The 21,741-nt window shown below is 50.4% G+C and overlaps 1 protein-coding gene across 2 annotated transcripts in view; it reads right to left on the bottom strand.

Moving 5' to 3' along the window:
* The window catches only part of GALNT18 (polypeptide N-acetylgalactosaminyltransferase 18), a 355,816-nt gene that overhangs the window by 6,470 nt on the left and 327,605 nt on the right, over window positions 1-21,741 (bottom strand). For both annotated transcript variants that reach the window (XM_024975529.2, NM_001076316.1), the window contains 1 exon segment: window positions 10,574-10,738. In XM_024975529.2, the coding sequence (XP_024831297.1) occupies window positions 10,574-10,738 (165 nt within the window).

The raw sequence follows: 21,741 nt of genomic DNA, 5'->3' as shown, positions 1-21,741 counted from the left end.
CAGCGGGGCACATGGTACTATGGTCCATGAGCTCTTTGGGCTGAGGTGCTAAGGAGCCGACTCCGGATTTCACAGCCACGCACTTCCTCTCTGCCTGTTTGCCCAGGTGTGTGTCTACGGCAGGTGACTAACCCTGGGGATGTGGGCAGGGCAAATGGATTAGACAGCCCCTGAAGGGCTTTCTGACACCGTTGATCATTGGGCCCCACCTTCTGACCCACACAGGCCTAGTGTGTACAGGGAACAGCATGGGGCTGGGGGAGAAAATGAGGCCCAAGATCTAATGTGAATGGACTTTGGCTGTTCATCCCATGACAGGACTGGCCACTGCGGGGTGGAACTGACATGCTAACCAGGTCCCTCCGGCTGCTGTGTGGAGTGTAGAGCACTGGCAGGGGTGGGGAAGGAGGAAGCAAGCACATTTTTAAGCTGCCTGTGCCCCACTCCAGTACTCTTGCCTGGAAAATCCCATGGATGCAGAAGCCTGGTGGGCTGCAGTCCATGGGGTTGCTGAGTTGGACACGACTGAGTGACTTCACTTTCACTTTTCACTTTCATGCATTGGAGAAGGAAATGGCAACCCACTCCAGTGTTCTTGCCTGGAGAATCCCAGGGATGCGGGAGCCTGGTGGGAGGCCATCTATGGGGTCGCACAGAGTTGGACACGACTGAAGCGACTTAGCAGCAGTGCTTTTCACAACTGCCGGTGCTGCTGGTCCAGGGACCATACTTTGGGGACCACAAGCAAACCGTGATCCTCTCTGGGGAAAGGATGAGGCTTGGCTTATCGCCCCCAGCTGGAGCACCCGGAGCAGCTGAGCTAAGCTCAGGCTGCTCTCGTGCTTGCAATCAAGGTGTTTACAAGGAGGTTGCGTGAAGACTGAATCCTGTATTCCAAAGACTGCTTCTTTCAGAGCTCTGTTTCCACTTTTCGTTCTAATTAGTTTTCCATGGGCAAGTGGCCCAGTGGGTCTTTGGCTTTAAGCACAGTGGATGTGGGAGTTTCCAGGTTAAGTCGTTAATGATTAATAACCAAGTAATTCAAAGCATGGGTGGGATGTTAGTGCTAGATAAAGAAATCCTGAGATTAAGTCTTTTTTGTAGAGGAAAGTGGTCTTTCTGTACTATGAATATTCAACACTTGGTTTATTTAAAAAGTGCTTTGGTGTTTGTTGTTTTTAAAGGAGACGCACCTGTTCCTGAGTGAGATTCTGCTTAGGATTTGCTCTGAGGTCTGTTGGACTGAAAATAGGGTAATGGCAATGTCAAATGCAAAAGGAAGGGTGAAGGAGGGTATCCAGCAAGATGACTGGAGGGAGTTTGCTGAGGAAGCAGGAATACAGCCTGTTCATACACATCTACAGCTGGCTGTCAAACTCCTACTGCAGTAATCCACGGGTTTTCTAGAGACAAGACAAAGCCTCCTTGGCATTAAGGTTTAAAGCATGGGCCCTGGAGGCAGAATCCTGATTTGACCTCAGACAAATACTATAATCTCTCTGTGCCTCAGTTTCCTCATCTGTAGAATGGGGATATGAAGCGCCTGATGGCAACGTCATGAGGATGAAGTGATATTTATACAGCAGTTACAGTAGTACCTGGTGCACAGTAAGAACCACGTGAATGTTTGATACATAAAATTTAAAATCCCACCCACAGGTTCCCTGGTGGCTCAGTGGTAAAGAATCCACCTGCCAATGCAGGAGACACAGTTTGATCCCTGGTCTGGGAAGATCCCACATGCCTCAGAGCAACTAAGCCCCTGAGCCACAATTACTGAGCTTGAGCTCTAGAGCCCAGAAGCCACAACTACTGAGGCTGCACAACCTAGAGCCCGTGCTCCACAAGAGAAACCACTGCAATGAGAAGCCTGCACGTCGTAACTAGAGAGTCACCCCCACTTGACGCAACTAGAGAAAAGCTGGTGCAGCATGAAGACCCAGCTCAGCCAAAAATAAGTAACTAACTAAAGGAAAATTTTAAATAAATAAGTAAAATTCCCCCTGGGTCTGAACAGTGAGGTACTGAGCCTTCACACCTGGTCCTGGCTCCTGATCTAAAGTGCTGACAGCCATAAACTAAAAATAACTAAGAAAATATTCAGGGCCTAAATAAAGCTTTGTCAGTCCTTCAAAACCGGACAGTTCTACACTTGCCCCTTCATGTGACATGGAAATGAAAAGCTGCTTTATTCCAGAGCTGCAAAGAAACACCCAATTATAGTCTTTTCTTCTCAGTACAAAAGGTTCTCCAAGTTGGACTTCCTGACAGCGCCTGGGGATTGGAGCAGGAGAAAGTCAAGGACTCCTCCTCCTTGCGTGCTGGGAAATTCTTTGGCAGAATCAGTGATGCTCCCTGGGAAATGTGCTCTGCAAATAAGTTCTTTTTGGAGTGAGTTACTCATCTTGCATCAAATTATCAAATTAGAACCCACAAATCAGAACAAGTGGTCCATGGCCAGGCTCTGCACTCAGCTCTCTTCCAGGCAGTCTCTGCAGGCTCTCGAAATGCTTTCTCTCCCGGCCTTAACGGTCATCTCTGCTGTTATCCTTGATGCTCTCCATTTGGAAAAGGCATTAAAAAGCCTTTTAAAGCCCTTGCCTCTGAGCTGAGAATGAGGCAAGACTGGGGGCTGAGATGGGAGGACAGCCCACCAGTGGGAAGGCTGCCCTGTGCACTGAATGGGACTTGCCTGTGTTCCTATCACCCTCAATGGCCCACAGGGATGACAACACATCTCAGAGTCTGGGGCAGCATGAAGTGCGGTCAGAACACACTGACATCTCATCAGAGCCTCTTGTTTTAACAAATATTCATACAAATTGCTACTCCCTTTCATACAGTATGCATACTTGTTTTAGTAAAGATCATTTCCACCTTCCTCCCCCAAATCTGAAGCTATTGGAAGAGTAAGCTGGAGCAGCCTGCTTCAATCATGGCTGTGTATCGCGGCTGGACGCACTACCCTCTAAAAATGTTCTTGCAGGGATTTCCCAACTAAACTGAGCCCTTTGACTACCATGTTCAAATGTCCTTGAAATACTGTCGTACGATTATTTTTTTTTTTTCAGCATGCATACGTGCATGCAAGGAGGAGTTGTTGAGGGTAGAGTTCATCTTTGGGTCTCCCACAAACCTGTCTCGAGATCTGGGACACAGAATATTTGTATTAGTATTTGTGAATTTTTAGAAAGGATTCTTTCATTTAATCGACAGCATCCTGAAGTATCTCTTCTGTTTCAGGCTTTCTGTTAGGTGCTAGAGACACTGAAAGTATAAGATAGCCCATCCCTCCAGTCTATTAGTTGATGGGAGAAAGAGTTATGGAGAAAAATAACAGATAAACAATTCCATAAAGTGGGATAATGATGACCCTCATAGCAGACATGCAGCTCATTTTCAAGTTCATGGTGCTTCTTAGTAAGGTGGGCCCACTTGGGGCTTCTAGGTAGAAAAAGCCCTTTTCTGGGCATTAGGAGCTTAGAATTATAGAATTTCAGAGTTGGCAAGCCCTGAGAACCATCCAATCCAAGTCTACTTAGAGCTGTGACACCACTAATGGCCTGCTGAGTGGTTCTCTGAGTCCACCTCTTCCTTGAATGGCCAATTTCTTTTATTTTTTTTTAATTAAATTTTATTTTTTAACTTTACAATATTGTATTGGTTTTGCCATATATCGAAATGAATCCGCCACAGGTATACATGTGTTCCCCATCCTGAACCCTCCTCCCTCCTCCCTCCCCATACCATCCCTCTGGGTCGTCCCATTGCACCAGCCCCAAGCATCCAGTATCGTGCATCGAACCTGGACTGGCGACTCGTTTCATATATGATATTATACATATTTCAATGCCATTGAATGGCCAATTTCATGTCCAGACATCTCTATGAGAAAGCTGCTCTGTAAATTGCCCTTGTATCCCCCTCCAGCTGGTCCTTCCTCAGAGATGCCTAGGACAAGCCTGTTCTCTTTGCCTACAGAAACCCTTATGATATTTGAGGGTGGAGATCATCCATTCCTGAGGTCATTTTTGCTTCAACCATGTATTCAAATAGACTTTAAGGAAGCTGAAATTTAAAGGACACACATCATAACAGCCTTCCTAGGTCATGAATTCCCTCAATAACATCTTGGAGAGAGGACGTGGCATTTGCTTAACCATTCAAAGCGATAGTGATGGGGGGTGGTGGGGAGGATGGGTGCCTCACTGCCCCTGAGAGGCAGTCCATTGCTTTGGTGCCACACAGTTCTCCTGTGTAGTGACCTAATACCTGCTTCCCCCTGTCTCCTTCTCTTGGTCCAGGGGCACTTATTAGATGCCTCTTTCACTGACACTGCGTTGCCTAATCCCAGAATCCCCCAGATATCAGTATGTGGGGTACTCTGAGAAGATTAAAGTCTTATGCACGTGTGTGTGCTGAGTTGCTTCAGTCATGTCCGACTGTTTGCGACCCCAAGGACTGTAGCCTGCCCAGCTCCTCTGTCCATGGGATTCCAAGTATGGCAAGAATACTGGGGTGGTTTGCCACGCCCTTCTGCAGGGGATCTAACCTGTGTCTCTTATGTCTCCTGCATTGGCAGGCAGGTTCTTTACTACTAGTGACATCTGGGAAGCCCTAAAGTCTTATACCTAATGTATATGAGTCTATGATCCCAGGACATAGTCAGTTTAGGAAATTCTTTAATTCTGGATGAGTCACAAGTTAGAAAAATCATGAAGGAACAAGTACCACTTCTGATGTTAATGAAGTCTCATCACTTGTTGACATGGGAAATGTTGGCTGTTTAGAGATAGGTGCTAACTGACTTCTTCAAACTCAGAGCCTGGGGTGGCCCTCAATTCATAATCTCCCCTCACAACTACCTCCATTTAATTCATCACTACTTCCGATAGACTGATGAACTGTCTCTCAATGTTCTCCCCAGCAGTTGCCTGGTTCCATGCCCCCATGGCAACCTCATCCATCCCTTTTCTCACAAGGGTGATGGAACAGCCTCCTACTTTCTTCTCTGTCCTCCATTCCACCTTGCACTCTGCTGCCAGAGGTATTCAGACCACATCATGTCAATCTAAAGCTTATCGAACCCCTCCTGTGAAAAGTGAAGTGAAAGTGTTAGTCGCTCAGTCTTGTTGGACTCTTTGTGACCCCATGGGCTATAGACTGCCCGGCTCCTCTGTCCATAGAATTCTCCAGGCAAGAGTACTGGAGTGGGTAGCCATTCCCTTCTCCAGGGGATCTCCTGACCCAGGGGTCAAACTCAGGTCTCCTGCACTGCAGGCAGATTCTTTACCATCTGAGCCACCAGGGGAGCCCATGAACACTCCTAGCTCCTCCCTTGGCTTTTAAGGTAAAGTCAAACCTCCTGGGCTTAATTTTCAATGACCATTACCTGCCTCCAAACTGACTCTGTGTCCCATCTCTCTCATACCCAAATTCTAAATTCCACCCACAGCGACACTGAATTTTTATTCCTCAGACATACCCTGCCTTTTTCTGCCTTTGCCCATGCTGAGCCTCTACATAGGCTGTTCTTCCTTTCTACACCTGGGAAGTATCCTGCAACTTTCAAGATCCAGATCAAACATGTCTCGAATGTGAAGCCTTGCCTGAGCTGTGCAGACAGAGCCCGTCACCCTGGGCTTCCAGAACACTGTATCCATCCCCCTCATTTCTGTTCTTGCCATCCAGTTTTGTTATGTGTTTATACACCCAAGAGCTCCTCCAGGGCAGAGGCCGTGTCTGATTCATATCTGCATCCCTCCTGCCCAACCACTGTGCTCAATAAATGTTTGATGAATGACTGAAGGAAAGAATGTTCATCATTGGAAAATTGCTCATCAGAGCCCTGTACATCAGCGTTGCTGAGAGATGTTTTCATCAAATGTGGTTTCTCAGTGTCAGTATCTAATGCTGTTTTGATTCATCCTGAAGCACTGGAAATTCAGAAGAGCGTGCAGGGGTTAGAGGACAGGCATTTTATTTGTTAAACAGAAAAGCAGGCTATGAGATGGAGCACTAAGATATGCAAATACTATCTTCTTTGTAGGAGAAACTGGGAGAATCACACTAGATTATTTTGGAATTAATTCAGCCTAAATGTCTGTGGAGTTTAAATGCAGCCCTCAGGAGAGTAAATAATGCAGAATGTGAAAGTGAGAAGAAGATTTGAAATGCACCAGTAAAATCTTTCAGCCCAACTTCTGCACCAGAACATTTTAGTTGGTAGAATCCCATTGTAATTTGCAAAGATTAAAACCTGTTGCAAGAAAATTAGCCCAGGTCATAACTTTAATCATTTAAGAGGCTTCCAGCTTCCTCTGGCCTCATCAACAGTAGTTCCTAAACAGTAAGGGCTTGAGGACAGATTCCAGGATGCTTGATAAACATTGATCATTTTGCATGAAACAAAAATTTCACAAACATTAATTTTTAAATATCAAGTGAGAGTGGCTGCTCTGGGTTTGCAAATTAGGGATTTAAAAATATTATTTCCAAACAGTTTCCTTGGTAGAAGGATCAAAGAGGTGATGCCAGAGTGCCCTGGGGTTCTAATTAGATTTATGTATAAGGAGCAAAAAACTGCCCGGTCCTCAGGGCTGCACATGCTAACATGGCCTGCTTTTGTCAGAGTGTCCCTTTCAAGCATGAGTGTGTGGGGCTGCCTGTTCAGGGCTGTGTATATGCTGAGATGAGTGAAGGATGGAGCTGGATTTTGGAGGAATATTCCTCTCTCTGCCCAAGTCAGAAAAGGGCAGATGAGATGAGGGCCAGCTGGGGCACCAAGGCCTTTGGATCTGGGCATGGGTGGGAAGGCCATCTGTCTGCGAGGGCTGGAAAGGAGCTGGACATGCCTGTGTGCAGAGATGGGATGTCAAAGCAGTCCAAGTTCAGATTCAAACTGCATGAGGCTAGGCACAGAGAGGCCGAAGCCCCACAGACAATCTAAGACAATCTAAGGAATAGCCCCTCGTGATTCTGGAGCTTCTGGGAGGAGCAAGGACTCGAAAAGAGCCCAGGGAGCTCACTTCAGTTCAGTTCAGGGGCACTCATAGCCAGTGACACACAGTTCCCAGAGTGGCAGGTGCCTGGCTGGGCCCTGATTTCTCGATGGTATTCCAGGGCAACCTGGGTCCTTTCCTCCTCCCTCTCCCAGTGCGTTGAAGTAGCGTGCCTGCCCATCCCAGGACCCCCAGCCACAGCTGCCTGCTTGTTTGGTCCACCCCACCAAACGCTGGGCTCCTGGGGGCAGCCTCAGATTCTGTCCTGACAGGAGATCGTGGGGGCCAGGCAGGGTCCTGAAGACCCCAGGGTCATAGAGGAGAAGGAGGAGGAGGAAGGAACGGCTAAACTTTCAAGCTGCATCTCAGCCTCTGGTAACTCTCCTACCTGTCTCTTCCCCCCTTCTAGAATTTCTCCTCACCATTCAGCTCCACAATTCCAGCCACTGCGGGCTTTCAAAACACAGACCTAACACACCGGTCCCCACATGAAGCCTCACCTTCCATGGGACCAGGTCCATGCCAGTCTGCCCCTTAGACGCATCCCCAGGTGTGCCCCGCGATGCCCGCCAGGATCCAGCCACACGCACCATCTGCAGCTCCCTGCACGTAGCTTGGGTTTGGTGCCTTCAGCTTGCACCTATGCCATTCCTTCTCCCTGGAATGCCCCCTCTCAACTCCTATATGGAGCAAACTCTCATGTCATCTACAAGAGCCAAGTTATGTACTGCTGCTGCTGTTGCTAAGTCACTTCAGTCGTGTTTGACTCTGTGCAACCCCATAGACGGCAGTCCACTGGGCTCCTCCGTCCCTGGGATTCTCCAGGCAAGAACACTGGAATGGGTTAAGTTATGTAGTATCTCTTCTGAAAAGCCACCAGCTCTGCCCCAACCCACCACCCCCATCTTCCTGCATGGTGGCATACAACTCCCAGGAGGAAACTGAAAGCAGGGGAGAAGCAAAGTGACTGAAGGCAGCACTGATGTGAGCCACGACAAGACCCTCCAGATGGTACAGTCCCCATCTCACCCAGCCCAGTCAGCCCCATTCACCTCCGCGGGCCGATGTACCCATTTCTCTCTGTTGCCTCCAGCCTGCGAGTCTATTTTGCATCTAACGTGAGCTGGGAGACAATAGCCACTTCACCACCAAGCCCACGGTTAGCCTTCCTCCCTGACCGCACATCTTCAGGGCTCCCTCTGCCTTGTAATTTAAAGGTGGACAGAAAGTCTGTCTAGTCAAAGCTATGGTTTTTCTAGTAGTCATGTACAAATGTGAGAGTTGGACTATAAACAAGGCTGAGCATTGAAGAATTGATGCTTTCGAATGGTGCTGGAGAAGACTCTTGAGAGTCCCTTGGACAGCAAGGAGATCAAACCAGTCAGTTGTAAAGGAAATCAACCTTGAATATTCATTGAAAGGACTGATGCTGAAGCTGAAGCTCCAATACTTTGGCCACCTGATGGGAAGAGCTGACTCATTGGAAAAGGTCCTGATTCTGGGAAAGATTGAAGGCAGGAGAAGGGGGTGACAGAGGATGAGATGGTTGTATGGAATCACTGATTCAGTGGACATGAGTTTGAGCAAGCTCCAGGAGATGGTGAAGGACAGGGAAGCCTGGCATGCTGCAGTCCGTGGGGTCTCAAAGAGTCGGACATGACTGAGCGACTGAACAACAGAGGGGAGATGCAGCCCTGTGCTGTGTTGCTCCGGGCTGGAAGCCTGGCAGAGGAAACTGATAGAGCCTTCCACTGGGCACAGTGTGGGGCCACAACAGGTCACAGCTGGGCCATGTGGGCTCCACCAGGAGAGAGGGAGGGGGAGGAAGACGTGTCCTCTATTCTAAGCCTCAGCCCTGACCCTGACCTGCTTCTAGGGGCCACTTCCAACATCCTTACACACTTACAAGTAGAAAAGAGAGTCTGAAGTAGGTCAGGAGTAATAATAATAACCAGTGAGCGCCTTGGGTCTGTTGTTTGACATCTTTGTGCCTCATCTATGATCTTGGGCTAACGGTCCACAGCAAATCACACACAGTCGCTGTGATGACTGAATGAGCTGGTGTGTGTCCGGCACCCAGAAGTCTGGCACAGGGTAAACACTGTATGAACCTTAGCTAATTCTTCCTATGGGACAGAACTTTATCGTTTGCAGCACGTGTCAAAGGTCACATGGATAGGGAGGGGCAAGACCAGAGGCCCCAGTCCCTGGGCACCATTCCCTTTCACTGAACCCCACGCCCTGCGCAGGCCCAGCCTGGACTCTGAGCTGCATCCTCTACCTGCCCTTAGGCGTGCTGTCGTTTGTCTCCCTGTGCTGCTCCCCGACATCTGCTTTTCTGGGGTCACAAATTCCTGGTCTGGACTCTCACTCCTGCCCTCCAAGTAGCCCGTGAATCTATGACTTAGGTTGAACTTGTTGCTGAGAGTTGACCTTCACCATCCATTTAGGACCCAACTGAGGGTCTCTCTCAGGTCTATCTGGTTCTGCACACCCAGACCACAGGTCAGAGGTGCCCTGTGCCAGACTTGATGTAGCAGGACCTCCCTGCCCCCCATCCACCACTACAGGGGAGAGTAACTGGACGTGAGGGCTGGAATCAAGGTCAGGCCGACCGAACACCTCCTTCCTGTGCCCGTCAGCCTCCTTCCAGGGTGGAAGCAGCTTGCTGGGAGTCTTGAGTCGGGGCCTCTGCCTCTACATCCTGCGAGTATAGACTTTCTGTTTCTGACTTCCCCAGGAGCATCTACCACGTGCAGCGCCCAGCAGCCTTGAGGCTCTAAAAGAACTCCCTTACCTCCTGTGATGAACGCTTTCCCTGTACTCCCTGGGAGGTGGATGCTCCTATCTGTGGGTGGAAATGGATCCTAACTTAATGGATTCCCTAGGGGCTGGAGGCCTCTGGGCCAAGGCACGGGTTTTCTTCAAAGCTGGGTCATCATGGGGTGTCTGCAGCTGGCGCCCTGCTCCTGGGCCATCATCTTATAACTGGGCCATTGCAGAGCAGGAAGATAAATACAGTCCTCAGAATTGATGGAGACTTAATAAAGGAATGTTTCATGGTCACCAGTGTGCAGACTGCCCTTCACAAAATGGTCCCCAGACACTGCCCTTTGAGGAAACCTCATTCCCCGCAGAACGAGGAGGAAGGCAGAGTGGCTCACAGATCACAGATGACCCAGCACGGTCTGTACCTGGGATACTGGGGCTGCGCTTGTCAGAAGGGGCTTATGCAGAAGAAATGTGAGTTTTAGAGTCAGAGACTCAGTTTCAATCCCAGCCCTGCCCGCTAACTATGTGACTTCAGGCAGGGGACTCCCACCTCTGAGCCTGTTTCCTTATATCTAAAAGTTAAATAAAATACCACTAAAGCAACAACAATGACAATAATAATAAACTCCCTCAGAGCCAGTATCAGGAGTCAATGAGCTAACCAGTTCCACCCCCGCCCATAGTAGGTGCTCTTTAAATCCTGAGACTGGCTCCTCTGCTCTGCCCCTCCATTCCTCCCATGCCTCCCAGGCCTGGCCCCTCCCTTGTTCCTCTTGCTGCTCCTTCGGGCGGGCCGCTACCTGAGAGAACTGCCAGTGGAGCTTCATCCTCTTGGCTCTGGCGTAGCTGCACTCGATGAGCCGCGGCCGGCTGTTGACGTCCACCAGGCACCGGTTGTCGTCGTCATCCACCGTGGGGCTCAGGATGCCCACGTGGATCTGCTGGCTGCTCGTGTAGTACACATTCTGGGGGCCGGGGGTGGGGAGAATGAGGTCAGAGGTTAACAGCCAGAGAGGTGGGGAGGGTCTGCGGGGCATCTCCTTGGGCAGCCGGCCAAGAGAGCACAATCCAGGGGCCTTCAAATAATCTTCCATTGTAACAGACAAGAAGAGACCCTTTTACGTTATGATTCAGTACAGTGCCTGGTCCACAGATATAACTGATACAAAATTCTCAAGAAATCAAACTTAGCCTCACTATATGCAGCATACTCAGTTTTCTATACTTTTTTCATTGAAAAACAGGGGTTATAACCTTTTAAATGGATTTCACCACCCACAGTTTAAGAAACACTGCTTGAATCCATTATTTGCAGGCTTGCTGACTTCTTCCCTCCATAAATATTTTGTGTAAGATGCTGCACTTGACCAGGAGTTAAAGAGCAAAAGACCTGGGCGACGTCTTAGGGAGCTCAGAGTTCTGTGGGAGGGGTGATATGTAATAGGCAATTTCCATCCATCCTAAGACTGTGTAGAGCAGTTGGCAAACTTCTTCTTAAAGGGCCAGGTGGAAAATAAATATCCGGGGCTTTGCAGCATGCTGGGAGGTCTCCCAACCACCACCAGGTTTGGTGGTTCTCTAGGACTCAGAAGATTCAGCATATAGTTGCCCTCACAACTATGATTTATTCTGGGGAAAAGATATAAATCAAAGCAGCAAAGAGAAAGGCATGAGGGCAAAGCCTGGAGGAAACCAGGTGTCAGCTCTCAAGGCTCCTTCTACAGCAGTCACAGAAGATGCCCAGGAGTCCCCAGCAAGGAGTTGAGATAATGCCTGTGAAGGGTTATCTACCAGAGAAACATTTAGAGACTCAGCACCCAGGCTTTTTACTGGAGGCTGGTCACACAGGCAGCCTCTGCCTGGTACATACCTATCGCAGACTTCCAGCAGGAAGGCAGGTGTTCAGCATAAACCATATTAGTTGTATAATCAGTTTGGGCACAGTGAGCTGCTCTTACCATCTGTGGGAGTGGTGGGAACCTTCCTGCAATCCAAGCTCCCAGATGCCAGTCAAGGGCCAACCATGTCAGTGGGCCTTTCAAAGGAGAGCAGTCAGGCTGCTGTTTTAACCATTTTTTTGCACAAAGGGCCAAATGGTCTGGAAAATCAGCTCTGTGACTCTAGTGCAAACACTGACATGGGCAATACAAATGAATGACTTTATTTACAGAGATCGGGGCTGACTCTGGTCTAGCGGAAAGCCATAGGACCTTGGCCTTCACAGTTTTCAGTCACTTCCCCCAACTTTAGGCAATGGTTCCCAACAAGGACAGTCATAGGGTTTGTGAGCTCTCATCCTGTATCACCAAAGAAATTTAAAACCCCAACCTATGATTAGGTCACATGGACAAATCAAGACACCGTACTTCTCTGCTTTAGGTTAGATTTCAGGGTAGGCCCTATTGTTATCTTGATCTATTAAAAAAAACTCTCACTGATAAATATTTTTGATTAATTTCAAATGGTAAAAGGAAGTATTTCTTGTGTTAGTTAAAGAAGGTGATTCTCGAGGACTTTTAAAACAGGGTGCAGAGCATGAAAGGGACTGTGTGGGGAGAAGGGCAGTGCACATGAGGAGAGCAAATAAGGGGTGGACTTTCAGGGCCATATTCTTCCTGAACTTCAGCATCCAGGGAAGGGGTGGAGAGGCAGTCATCCTTCAGATGTTAAAAAGAGCCTCAGGTCAGTGGATCAGCTAAGGTCCCAGCAGGAAATAGGCGGCACGCTCAGGTAGAGGAATCCAAGGAGGGTAAATACAGGCAGGGTTCTCAGCAGTGTGGGTCTACGGGAAGGGAGCACAGGGATAGTTTAGTTCCTTGGGACAGTAACATGGAGCTGTTACCGTCACCAGGCTCAAAGGGATGAGAGGAGACAGCAGGTACCAGAATGTGTAAAAGTTACATGGAGAGACTTGCGAGAAGGGTCCAGGGAGGGAGAGGTTTGAGGTGATGGTGAGTGGTGGTTAATAACCACCCCAACATCACTTTCCCTTCCCCAGTCTGTTCCTCTGCTGGGTTGGCCCATTGGAAGAACCCAGCTGGAAGTCAGACAACATAGGAGCCCATGGAAACTTCTGTAAAGTCAGCCTCACAGGGCAGGACAAAAAGGATGGAGAGACAGATTGTAGACATTCATTACAGCTGGATTTGCTCTCCAAGGAAGTTTTATGAATCCATGGAAATGGACATCAAAACTACCAGGGTGACTGATTCTTCCCGTAAAAGAGGTAAAGGGTGATCAAAGTTCTAAGCAGAGGCCAAATGTAGAATGCCTGCCTTCAACGTGGAAATGTGACTAGAACACAGAGCCAAGGAGGCCCTAGTCAACACCTAAACTGGGTAAGAGATAGGCTTCTCATCAGAATCCTGAGACCGTCCATCGGGTGGCCTGGGTTCCCAGTTCACCATCAAGGGGAGTTGATGACCTGCTGTGGCTTCCAGTTTATTGGCATTGAGGGAGAATTTGATGACTGGTAGGATTTAGGAAGGATTGGGGGCAGGAGGAGAAGGGGACGACAGAGGATGAGATGGCTGGATGGCATTGCTGACTCGATGGACGTGAGTCTCAGTGAACTCAGGGAGTTGGTGATGGACAGGGAGGCCTGGCGTGCTGCGATTCATGGGGTCGCAAAGAGTCGGACACGACTGATCTGATCTGATCTGAGGATTTAGGAAATTAAATTAGATGCAGGTAGGAATCTCATCCATCCATCCAATCATCTAACAAGTAATCTCTAAGTTGGGTCCTGAGGGTCCACAGTTGAGAAAGCCATGGTTCCCTGTCCTGGATGATCCAACAGTCAAGTTGGGGAAACTAACATATCAGGAAATAGTGGTCATAAACACACTGATATGGGAACCGTCCGCACTTCCTCCATCTCTTACCCCAACTCTTGCTATGTTGAAAGTCAATATAAAAGCTCACTACCTCCAAAAAGCCTTCCCTCAATGCACGAAAGTGTGAGCCTGCTACCAGAGCCTCTCTGCAAAGATGCACAGCTATATATTTGCCCTTGGGTTGAACACACCATACTCTGTCCTCAGGACAGTGTAGCTCTTAGTCACATAGCAGGTCAGGACCCGAATTTCCTGAAGCTCCAGGGTGTGGGCCGCCAGACAAGGACAGCCAGGAAGGCAGTTACTGTCACTCCTTCCTTCGTCCCTGTCACTAGGACTTGGCTCTCATTTCTAGGGCGGGCTCCACAGACACAAGTAGCTGCCCAGGTAATAGCTAAAACCAGTTTTATCCACTTAGCTGCTCTGAAGTGCTTGGGGGAGATGCTCAGAGAGTCATGTGTCCACTTACTTACTATCTGGTACCACTGTCATCAGAGCTGTTTATTACTCCAGAGTCTGGGAAAATCATAATAAGGACAGACAGTTGTTTGTTACTTAAAAAGCAAGCAACAAAGTGCATCTCGAGTGGGGTAGCCACCAGCCGGTCAGATCACAGGGCAACTTAGCAAAGAAGATTCTGTTAAGCTGTCGCTTAGACACCTCAAAAGCCCAATCAGCGGTGGACTGAATCAATAAATGGCCTGAACACTAAAGAGGGAAATAGTTTTTTACAAGACACCATGCTTTTAGTGCCTGTAGGTCCAGCAGGCCCAGCTATGCTTCTGAGCAACAGGGAAACTGGAGATTTAATAGAAGATGACTTAGAATTGTGATTCCCAGTGGCGGGCACTTTTGCCAACTAGAGGATATTCGGCAGTGTCTGGGGATATCTTTGGTTGCCACGATGAGGGTGGGAAAGGCTGCTACTGGCATCCAGTGGGTAGAGGTCACGATGCTGCTCAGCACCCTACAATGCACAGGACAGCCCCCCACAGCAAAGAACTATCCAGTCTCAAGTGTTGAGTGCTGCTATGCTTTATCCCAGTGAATCCTAGTAACAACTCTATGAGGCAAGTGTTACCATCACCCCCATCTTGTGGATGAGGAAACTGAGGGACAGAGAAATTAAGAACTTGTCCAAAGTTACACAGTTGGAGAACAGTAGCTGAAATCTAAACCGAGGCAGTTTGATGCCAAAGCTGTGCCTGTAACCTCTCATCTTCCTCGCCTCCCTCCCTCCCTCCAGTTACTCCAGCTCCAGTGACCAGGCTGGAGGGGGAGAGGCCAGCTTGGAGGCTTCCACTGTGATCCTGTGAGCAAAGGGTGGGGCGGGGCAGTCCTGGATTAGGGAACAGCCGCGGGCTGGAGGATCCTTGACAAAAAGGCCTAGAATACAAGGTGCTACCAAGTGCTAAGACCGCAACAGCCCTCCTGTGACTCACATCAGAGGTGGAGGCCGAGCTATTATCCTGTCTGTGGATGATTTATGACTCCCCCTGCCTCCCAGGGCACAGATACACATCCCTGACCCCCCAGCTCCTCCTCAGCCACAAATGACTGCTTCAGCTCACTGTCCTCTCAGCCCACACAGCTCAGCAGGCCTACAAACCCCATCTGATGCTGAAAGAGAAAAATCACCAGCGAGGGAAACGGACAGACATATGGTATACCGGGTCTCGTGCCAGGGGCATCTTCCTGTCCCTCAGGCTGGGGTCAGGAGTAAGGACCCATCGCTGAGCGGGACTGCCAGCCAGGGAGCCTGTAGCGCCCCTCGGGGCACACTCCTGCCTTCAGGGCCACGGAGGCGAGGCTAGGCAAAGCCCCCCAGGGCGAGAGGTTCCCCTGCTGTGTCACCTCATCTCCCAGACAGGCAAGGGCCCCCTCCCTGCAGGAGCTGGGTGGGCCCCCTGCCAGCTGTGCCCAGCATCCCTTCTCTCCCTGGCCAGCTCGGAGGTGGGACCCGCCTCTGTCAGACTGAGGTGCAGCCTTCCAGAGGCTCTACCCCTCACTGTATAAAAGGTCACCTCTCTGGGGGTAGAAACGCTTTGGAAGAGAAGAATGAGAAGAAAACAAACATTTGTATCCTGCACCACGCCAGGGACCGTCCACACCTGAGGCCACCCTCGGCTGTAGGGGTGAGGAAGCAGGCTAAGAGAGCTCTGAAGACCCTGCCAGCTGCACAGGCAGATGGCTCTGCTCCCTCCGTGATGAGGGGGAGATTCCCTGGGAAGGCTGAGATCCTGGCAGTTCAGGGCTTTCCTCCCCCTCCCCGGGCCCAGCCGCCCAAAGGGGCCTCCCATCAGCCTGGCTGGAACTGGGGTGCAATCTCCCCCACAGCCCCAAACCCTCAGTTCAGGCAGGGGAGTGAGGATCCCAGAGGGCCCTCCTGGAGTCACCCCTGGGAACCAGCAAGGGAACTGCCAGGTCATTTCCACCAGATCATTCACACTGAGTCCTGGGACGCCAAGAAAGGGTCTCAGGGGCCCCTGAAGACACTCAGGTCTGGGAGGACGGCTCACTGGGTGGGGTTCTAGGACCCCCTCTCCCAGCCCAACCTGGGCTTGCTTTCTTTATTCAACTTTCACATAACATTTTACTTGAACAAAAGGTTATGAAGAATTTACCAAAGAAGTCTGAAAACCACTGAGGTCAACCATGAGACCTTCATTTGGGAGAAGGTCATTAATGCCCAGTAAACCTTCATCAGCTTAAACCCCACCAATCGGAATTTGTGAACACTGGACGACCAGCTTTAACTTCCTGTCTCCAACCTCCTCCAGGCCGCTAGTACCATGCATTCTTTCGTAGGGTCAGTTTACGCATGTCCCAGTCATTCCGTCCCCTCTTCTGTCCAGGCTCCCATACCTGCACTGGCATACCTTAGCCTCTGTGGAAAGGCTGCAGCCCTCACAGCAAATCATGGGATGGGCAGGGGAAGGGGTGCTGCTGGTGGTGGGAGAGGGCCTCCTAGCAAATCAGGAACAGGGAACAAAATGGGGTAGGATAGATAACTTAATAATACATTTTCAAGGTACAGCAGAAGAACCGGCTCTCCTGCAAACAATGGCGTGTGGATTGTGAGCGACTCTGTTTCTTCCATTAAGCGATGTTTCCTTGGCAACACTGCTGGCCTATTGAGTAAGTGCCCTTGAAAAACGAGGTGTCTTAGAGACAGAGACACTCTCTCACCAGGAGATGCGGCGGCAGTGGTAGTATTTGGCTAAAACATTCCTCGGCCTGGAGAGGGGTGAGGGGGAGGCAGGGGGAGAGGCAGATGGGGACACGCTCAACAAGAAGCTCTAGAACAGGGAGAAAACAACTCTTTCAGAGTGCTTTCATGGGAAAAGTGGGGTCTTTGTGGACATTTCTTAGGATACTTGGAGGGGATCTGTACCCTGGAGGACTGTGGTGGCCCAGCTCTGTGTAGGGGTGGACGTCACCCCAGGGGAGTGACAGTCTAAGGGTTAGAAATTACACTAATTGGATGACCAGAGGGTATCAAAATGGGGGTGTTGACAAAGTCCATCAAAGGGTGAACCAACCTGGGGGCTGGAGGGTGGGTTTCCTGGACAAAGGGGAGAGGAGAAAGATCTGTGAGCAAATGAAATGGGGGAGGATAGAGAAATGAAGAGGACACAGTCCTAAATGCAATCAAGCTCGGGGTGTTCCTCACATCAGAATCACCTGCAGAACTTTAGAAACTATAAACACAGTCTTAGGGGTGGGGCTCAGGTGATTCCAGTGAGCAGCCAAGGTGGAAAACTGGGTGTATCGAGGGGCTGATGGCAGCCTCAGGAGTAAATGTAGCGCCAGCACATACAGCCAGCTGGCTTCCCAGCCTCCCTCTCATCGTGGGGGGCCAGCGGGATCTGTCTGCAGGGCATTGTTTGGAGGACTCTGAGAGGTTAGGATGCACTGTGTTTAGGACAACAGTTCTCAAAGTGTGGTCCCAGCACCAGACAGGAACTTGTTAGAAATGTATATTTTTTAAGCCCAACCCCAGGCATGTTGAATCAGAAACTCTAAGAGTAGGATTCAGGAATCTGAGCTTTCACAAGTCCTCCAGCGAAGTCTGATATAAGTGAACATTTGAGAAGTGCTCGTCTAGGAAACGGGTGGTCTGGTGGGCTTACAAGTCAAGAGGGCTCGGGTCTTCACTTAGCACCCCCACCCTCGCTGACTAGCTGGGAGCCACTCCGAGCCTCAGTTTCCTGACTGTAGAATACAGCTGTGGATGACGAGCCTGATCAGTCCTCTCGTCTGGCCACAGGGACTGGGGCAGGAACCGGCAGCCAGGGAGAAAGGGAGAAAAGAGACTGGGGGGTCCTGCTGCCCTGCCTCAGTGCCCCCATGCCTGGGGTCCCCTCCCCGAGTCTGCCGGGCCAGTAGACCTGTTGTAAGATTCACAGAAACAGCGGGCTGTGTGTGGGCACGTTGGCTGGCTGGGGCAGAGGGGATAAGGAACAGGGCCTTGCTTTCTTAAATTTCAGTCTTGAGTGGCCACTGTGATGTTCGCAGTTTGTACTAGAAATGGCCTTTGTCTTCTTTACCAAGAATGAGCTGCTGGCTCTGCTGCAGGCAGGGAGGGCTGATTTAAGGGCTTGGTTACTGGTCATTAACCCCTTGACACAGAGGTTTCCATGCTGAGAGCTGCAGGGCACTGATGCTAAATCAGGAACAGAGAGGACTCATTTACAAAATGATCTTATGTTCACTAACCACAGGACCGGTTATATTTAAGGAATGGAAACATTTGTAAACATTCTGTCTTGGTAACCGTGAAGGAGTGTACATGTGGAAAGCAAGGTCCCTTGCTCAGGAACCCCCTTTCTGCCCCTGCTCTCGTGAGTCCAGGAGGCAACAGGTGGTGAGGCTAAGCACATGAACCCCCCAGCCTTGTAACTGGCACTCAGCCCCTAGACAGCAATCCGTCTAGTTTAAGTCAGCAAATACTCCTTGGTGCCCTCTACGGTGTGGGCCTGTGCCAGGCAGAGAGGCGGCAGGTAGGGCCTCCCTCAGGGCTCTCAGACTGGAGGGGAGTCAGTCATGCTGAACAGGGCAGTCAGAATAGCCCCCTGGCCAAGCTTAGCACAGACTAGGAGCAGACCAAAGCGCTCGAGAACTGGGGGCCAGAGCTGGAGTGACGAACTCTACTGGGGGCTGGTCAGTGAGTGATGAGCTCTGAGAACAGCCTAGGAAGAGAGCATGGGTGCATGCTCAGTCGCTTCAGTCATGTCTGACTCTTCATGTTCATATGGACTGTAGACTGCCAGGCTCCTCTGTCCATGGGATTCTCCAGGCAAGAATCCTGGATAGGGCTGCCATGCCCTCCTCTAGGGGATCTTCCAACCCAGGGATTGAGTCTCCTGTATCTCCTGCATTGCAGGAGAGTTCTTTACTGCTGAGCTACCAGGAAGCCCAGGAAGAGAGCAGTTTGCCTGGATAACTGACGAGGACAAGCAGCCTCTGGCAGAGCAACTGGGATACACAAGATCACCGAGGCCCAGTGCTGCACTGCCGTCTGGGGAAGGAGAATGCCTCGGGGACGGGGAGGTGAGCTGGGGAAGCAGCTTGGGGTCTGCAGCACTTGGACAGTGTCCTGATGGCCACGGGGAGCTGTGACTTCAGATTAACCAGCCCTCTGCTTGTCCGCACACATGGGGGATCCTCGGAGGAGTTAAAGACATTTAAGGGGCCTGGCAGTGAGCTGAGGTTAGAGGTGACTCAGGCTGCTGGGCAGGAGTACCTGGGAAAGCCCGGTGGTGGGCTGGCAGGGCAGCCAGGAGAAGAGAGGAGCTTCGGACTGAGGGGTGGTCTCTGAACATAAGACTGAATAGAAAAGGCTAAGTCAGGCCCAACTTTTGCCTCCCACTGTGCGCCTGACCCCCTGAGGGAGGGCATGGCAACCCACTCCAGTATCCTTGTCTGGACAATCCCATGGACAGAGGAGCCTGGTGGGCTACAGTCTATAGGGTCACAAGGAGTCAGACACGCTGAGTGACTTAGCACCCGTGCAGCACGTGCACCTGACCCGAGCAGCTGGGGAACAGTCATGGGCACTACTGCTGGGCTCAGAAAGTCTGCCTTCAATTCCCGGCTGGCTGTGTGTTTTCATGTTTCATCCCAGGCTTTGTGCCTGAAGCACAGGTGTCAGCTCTGTACCACCACCTGTGAGGTTGTGTGCAGCCCAGTCAGTCCCATCAGCGACCCTAATCCCCGGCCTTGCACTGTCTGTTCTCCCTGGGTCTGCTGGGGTCTCCTGGCTAGGAGTATGTCCCAGTGAGCCCCTCATTCTCAGGAGAGAGCCGAGTGACAGGCGTCACCCTGGGGTTCCTGCATGGGAACCCGTGAGAAACCAGAGACAAACCGGAAAAGAAGGCTGCCGGATTCCTGATGCTGAGAGTCTCATTCACTTTCTTGTAATAGCAACTTGCTCACCCTGGCCATACGGGGAGGCCTGATCCACAGGCTGGCCAAGTAGAGCACCCCATTGCTTGGTCTAGGGTTGGTTCCAGAATGGGACCCAGTCTGGGCCAATAAAAGCCCCCTGGTTTCCCTGTTTGTGGGGCCAAGCTGGGAGGCTCTGCTGCCCTTTATCGTCAGGTGAGTCGCAGAAGCCCTTTCCTCTTTGACTAAGGAGAGAGTAAGTTTACACATAATGGAAACCAGAGTCATAGAGTGGTGAGAGAAAGAGAGAGAGAGGGAGGGAGGGAGAAAGTTAGGTAAATGCCTTTCAAGCCCGTGAATCCAGCCCTGCCTGAAGCCGGGACAGACATGAATTTGTCAATTACATTAGGTGATAAAATCTGTTTTGCATTTAAGTTGATTTGAGTTGAGTTTCTGTCACTTGGAACCAAGAATCTCAACTAATACAGAAGATACAGGAGACCTTTCCAGAATACCAAAGGGAATGAGGCAAAAGTTTCATGGAGTCATACAGCCCAGTAGTCCTTGGCACAGGGTGTATGCAGATATCATGCATGTATAACATTTATTCATTCTTATATTTATTATAAGAATGTTTTCAAATAAAGTACTGAAGTTCTGAATGTCTGCTTTTTTTTTTTTTTTTACAAGGCAATCTCTCACTCATATGCATGCCAGTATACTTTCTTCAGAGAGTGAGAAGCTAGTGAGGCTAGAGGTTCACATGACCCTAGTAAATCCCCAGGAGTGGGCTGAGTGTCTGAACATTATTCATTATGTGGGTGTAAGCGGAGAATTTGAGAGCTGCAGAGGGAGCCCAAGTTTAGGGAAATAAGATCAGCACTGGTCCAGGATAAGGCAAGGAACAGGTGCCCTGGAATCGGGCTTGATGGCTGAGCCCATCATTTTCTGCAGCCTCCAGTGTCTGTCTCGAGGGAGCAGTGCCAGCCAACTGCCCCGGCCTGGACCTCAGACCCACACCCAGTTCTGCTCCTGCCACCCCTCCCTTACCCCTCCTGCAGAGTCTCTGTCTGCACCCCGCACCTGACACAGGTGCCTGCCTGAACAGCTCTTCCAGCAGAATCCCACGGATGGAGGCTGCAGATGAAGGCTACTTCAGGCAGAAGCACACTGCCGAGGGACAGATCAATAGCCCCACCCATAGCAATGGCCAGTGAGGTGGGTCAGGGTCTGCGCTTGTCACAGAGAGGAAGCATGGCAAGGATGGGTGCTGCTGTCAGAAGCAGGCAAGGAGGGCAGACCCAGCGACTGGTGCCGGCAGCTGCGAAGAGGCAGGACTGAGCCTGTGATGCCTAACAGTGAACCATCTCCCCCGAGAATGGCTCTGCCCAGGGATGGGCCCCTGGCGGTCTGTATGCTGTGACACTACCACCTGCCCACTGGGGAAAATAGAGCTGTTAAGGGGTTGAGAAGCCTCCCTCCTCCCAGGAATTTAAACCATGAAATGGAGAGACAGAGATGAGGCAGTGCGATAGCTATTAATAAGACACATTTAGGGGAACTCCCTAGAGAAGATCTATGAACTTGTACTGCTGAGGGCTGCCCCATTTCTGCCTTTCCCCAGGCAACCCTCCTTTTGAGTCTAGAAATGAATCACTATTGGCTTTCTCTAACAGCACCCACCCTTTGTGTTTAGCTTAAGCTACCCGTATCTGCTTCAGCTCTTGATGATTGTCATTCCTTTC

The sequence above is a fragment of the Bos taurus genome, chromosome 15 (genome assembly GCF_002263795.3).
Source record: "Bos taurus isolate L1 Dominette 01449 registration number 42190680 breed Hereford chromosome 15, ARS-UCD2.0, whole genome shotgun sequence".
Taxonomy (NCBI): domain Eukaryota; kingdom Metazoa; phylum Chordata; class Mammalia; order Artiodactyla; family Bovidae; genus Bos; species Bos taurus.
This window is presented reverse-complemented; position numbering and strand designations above follow the sequence as displayed.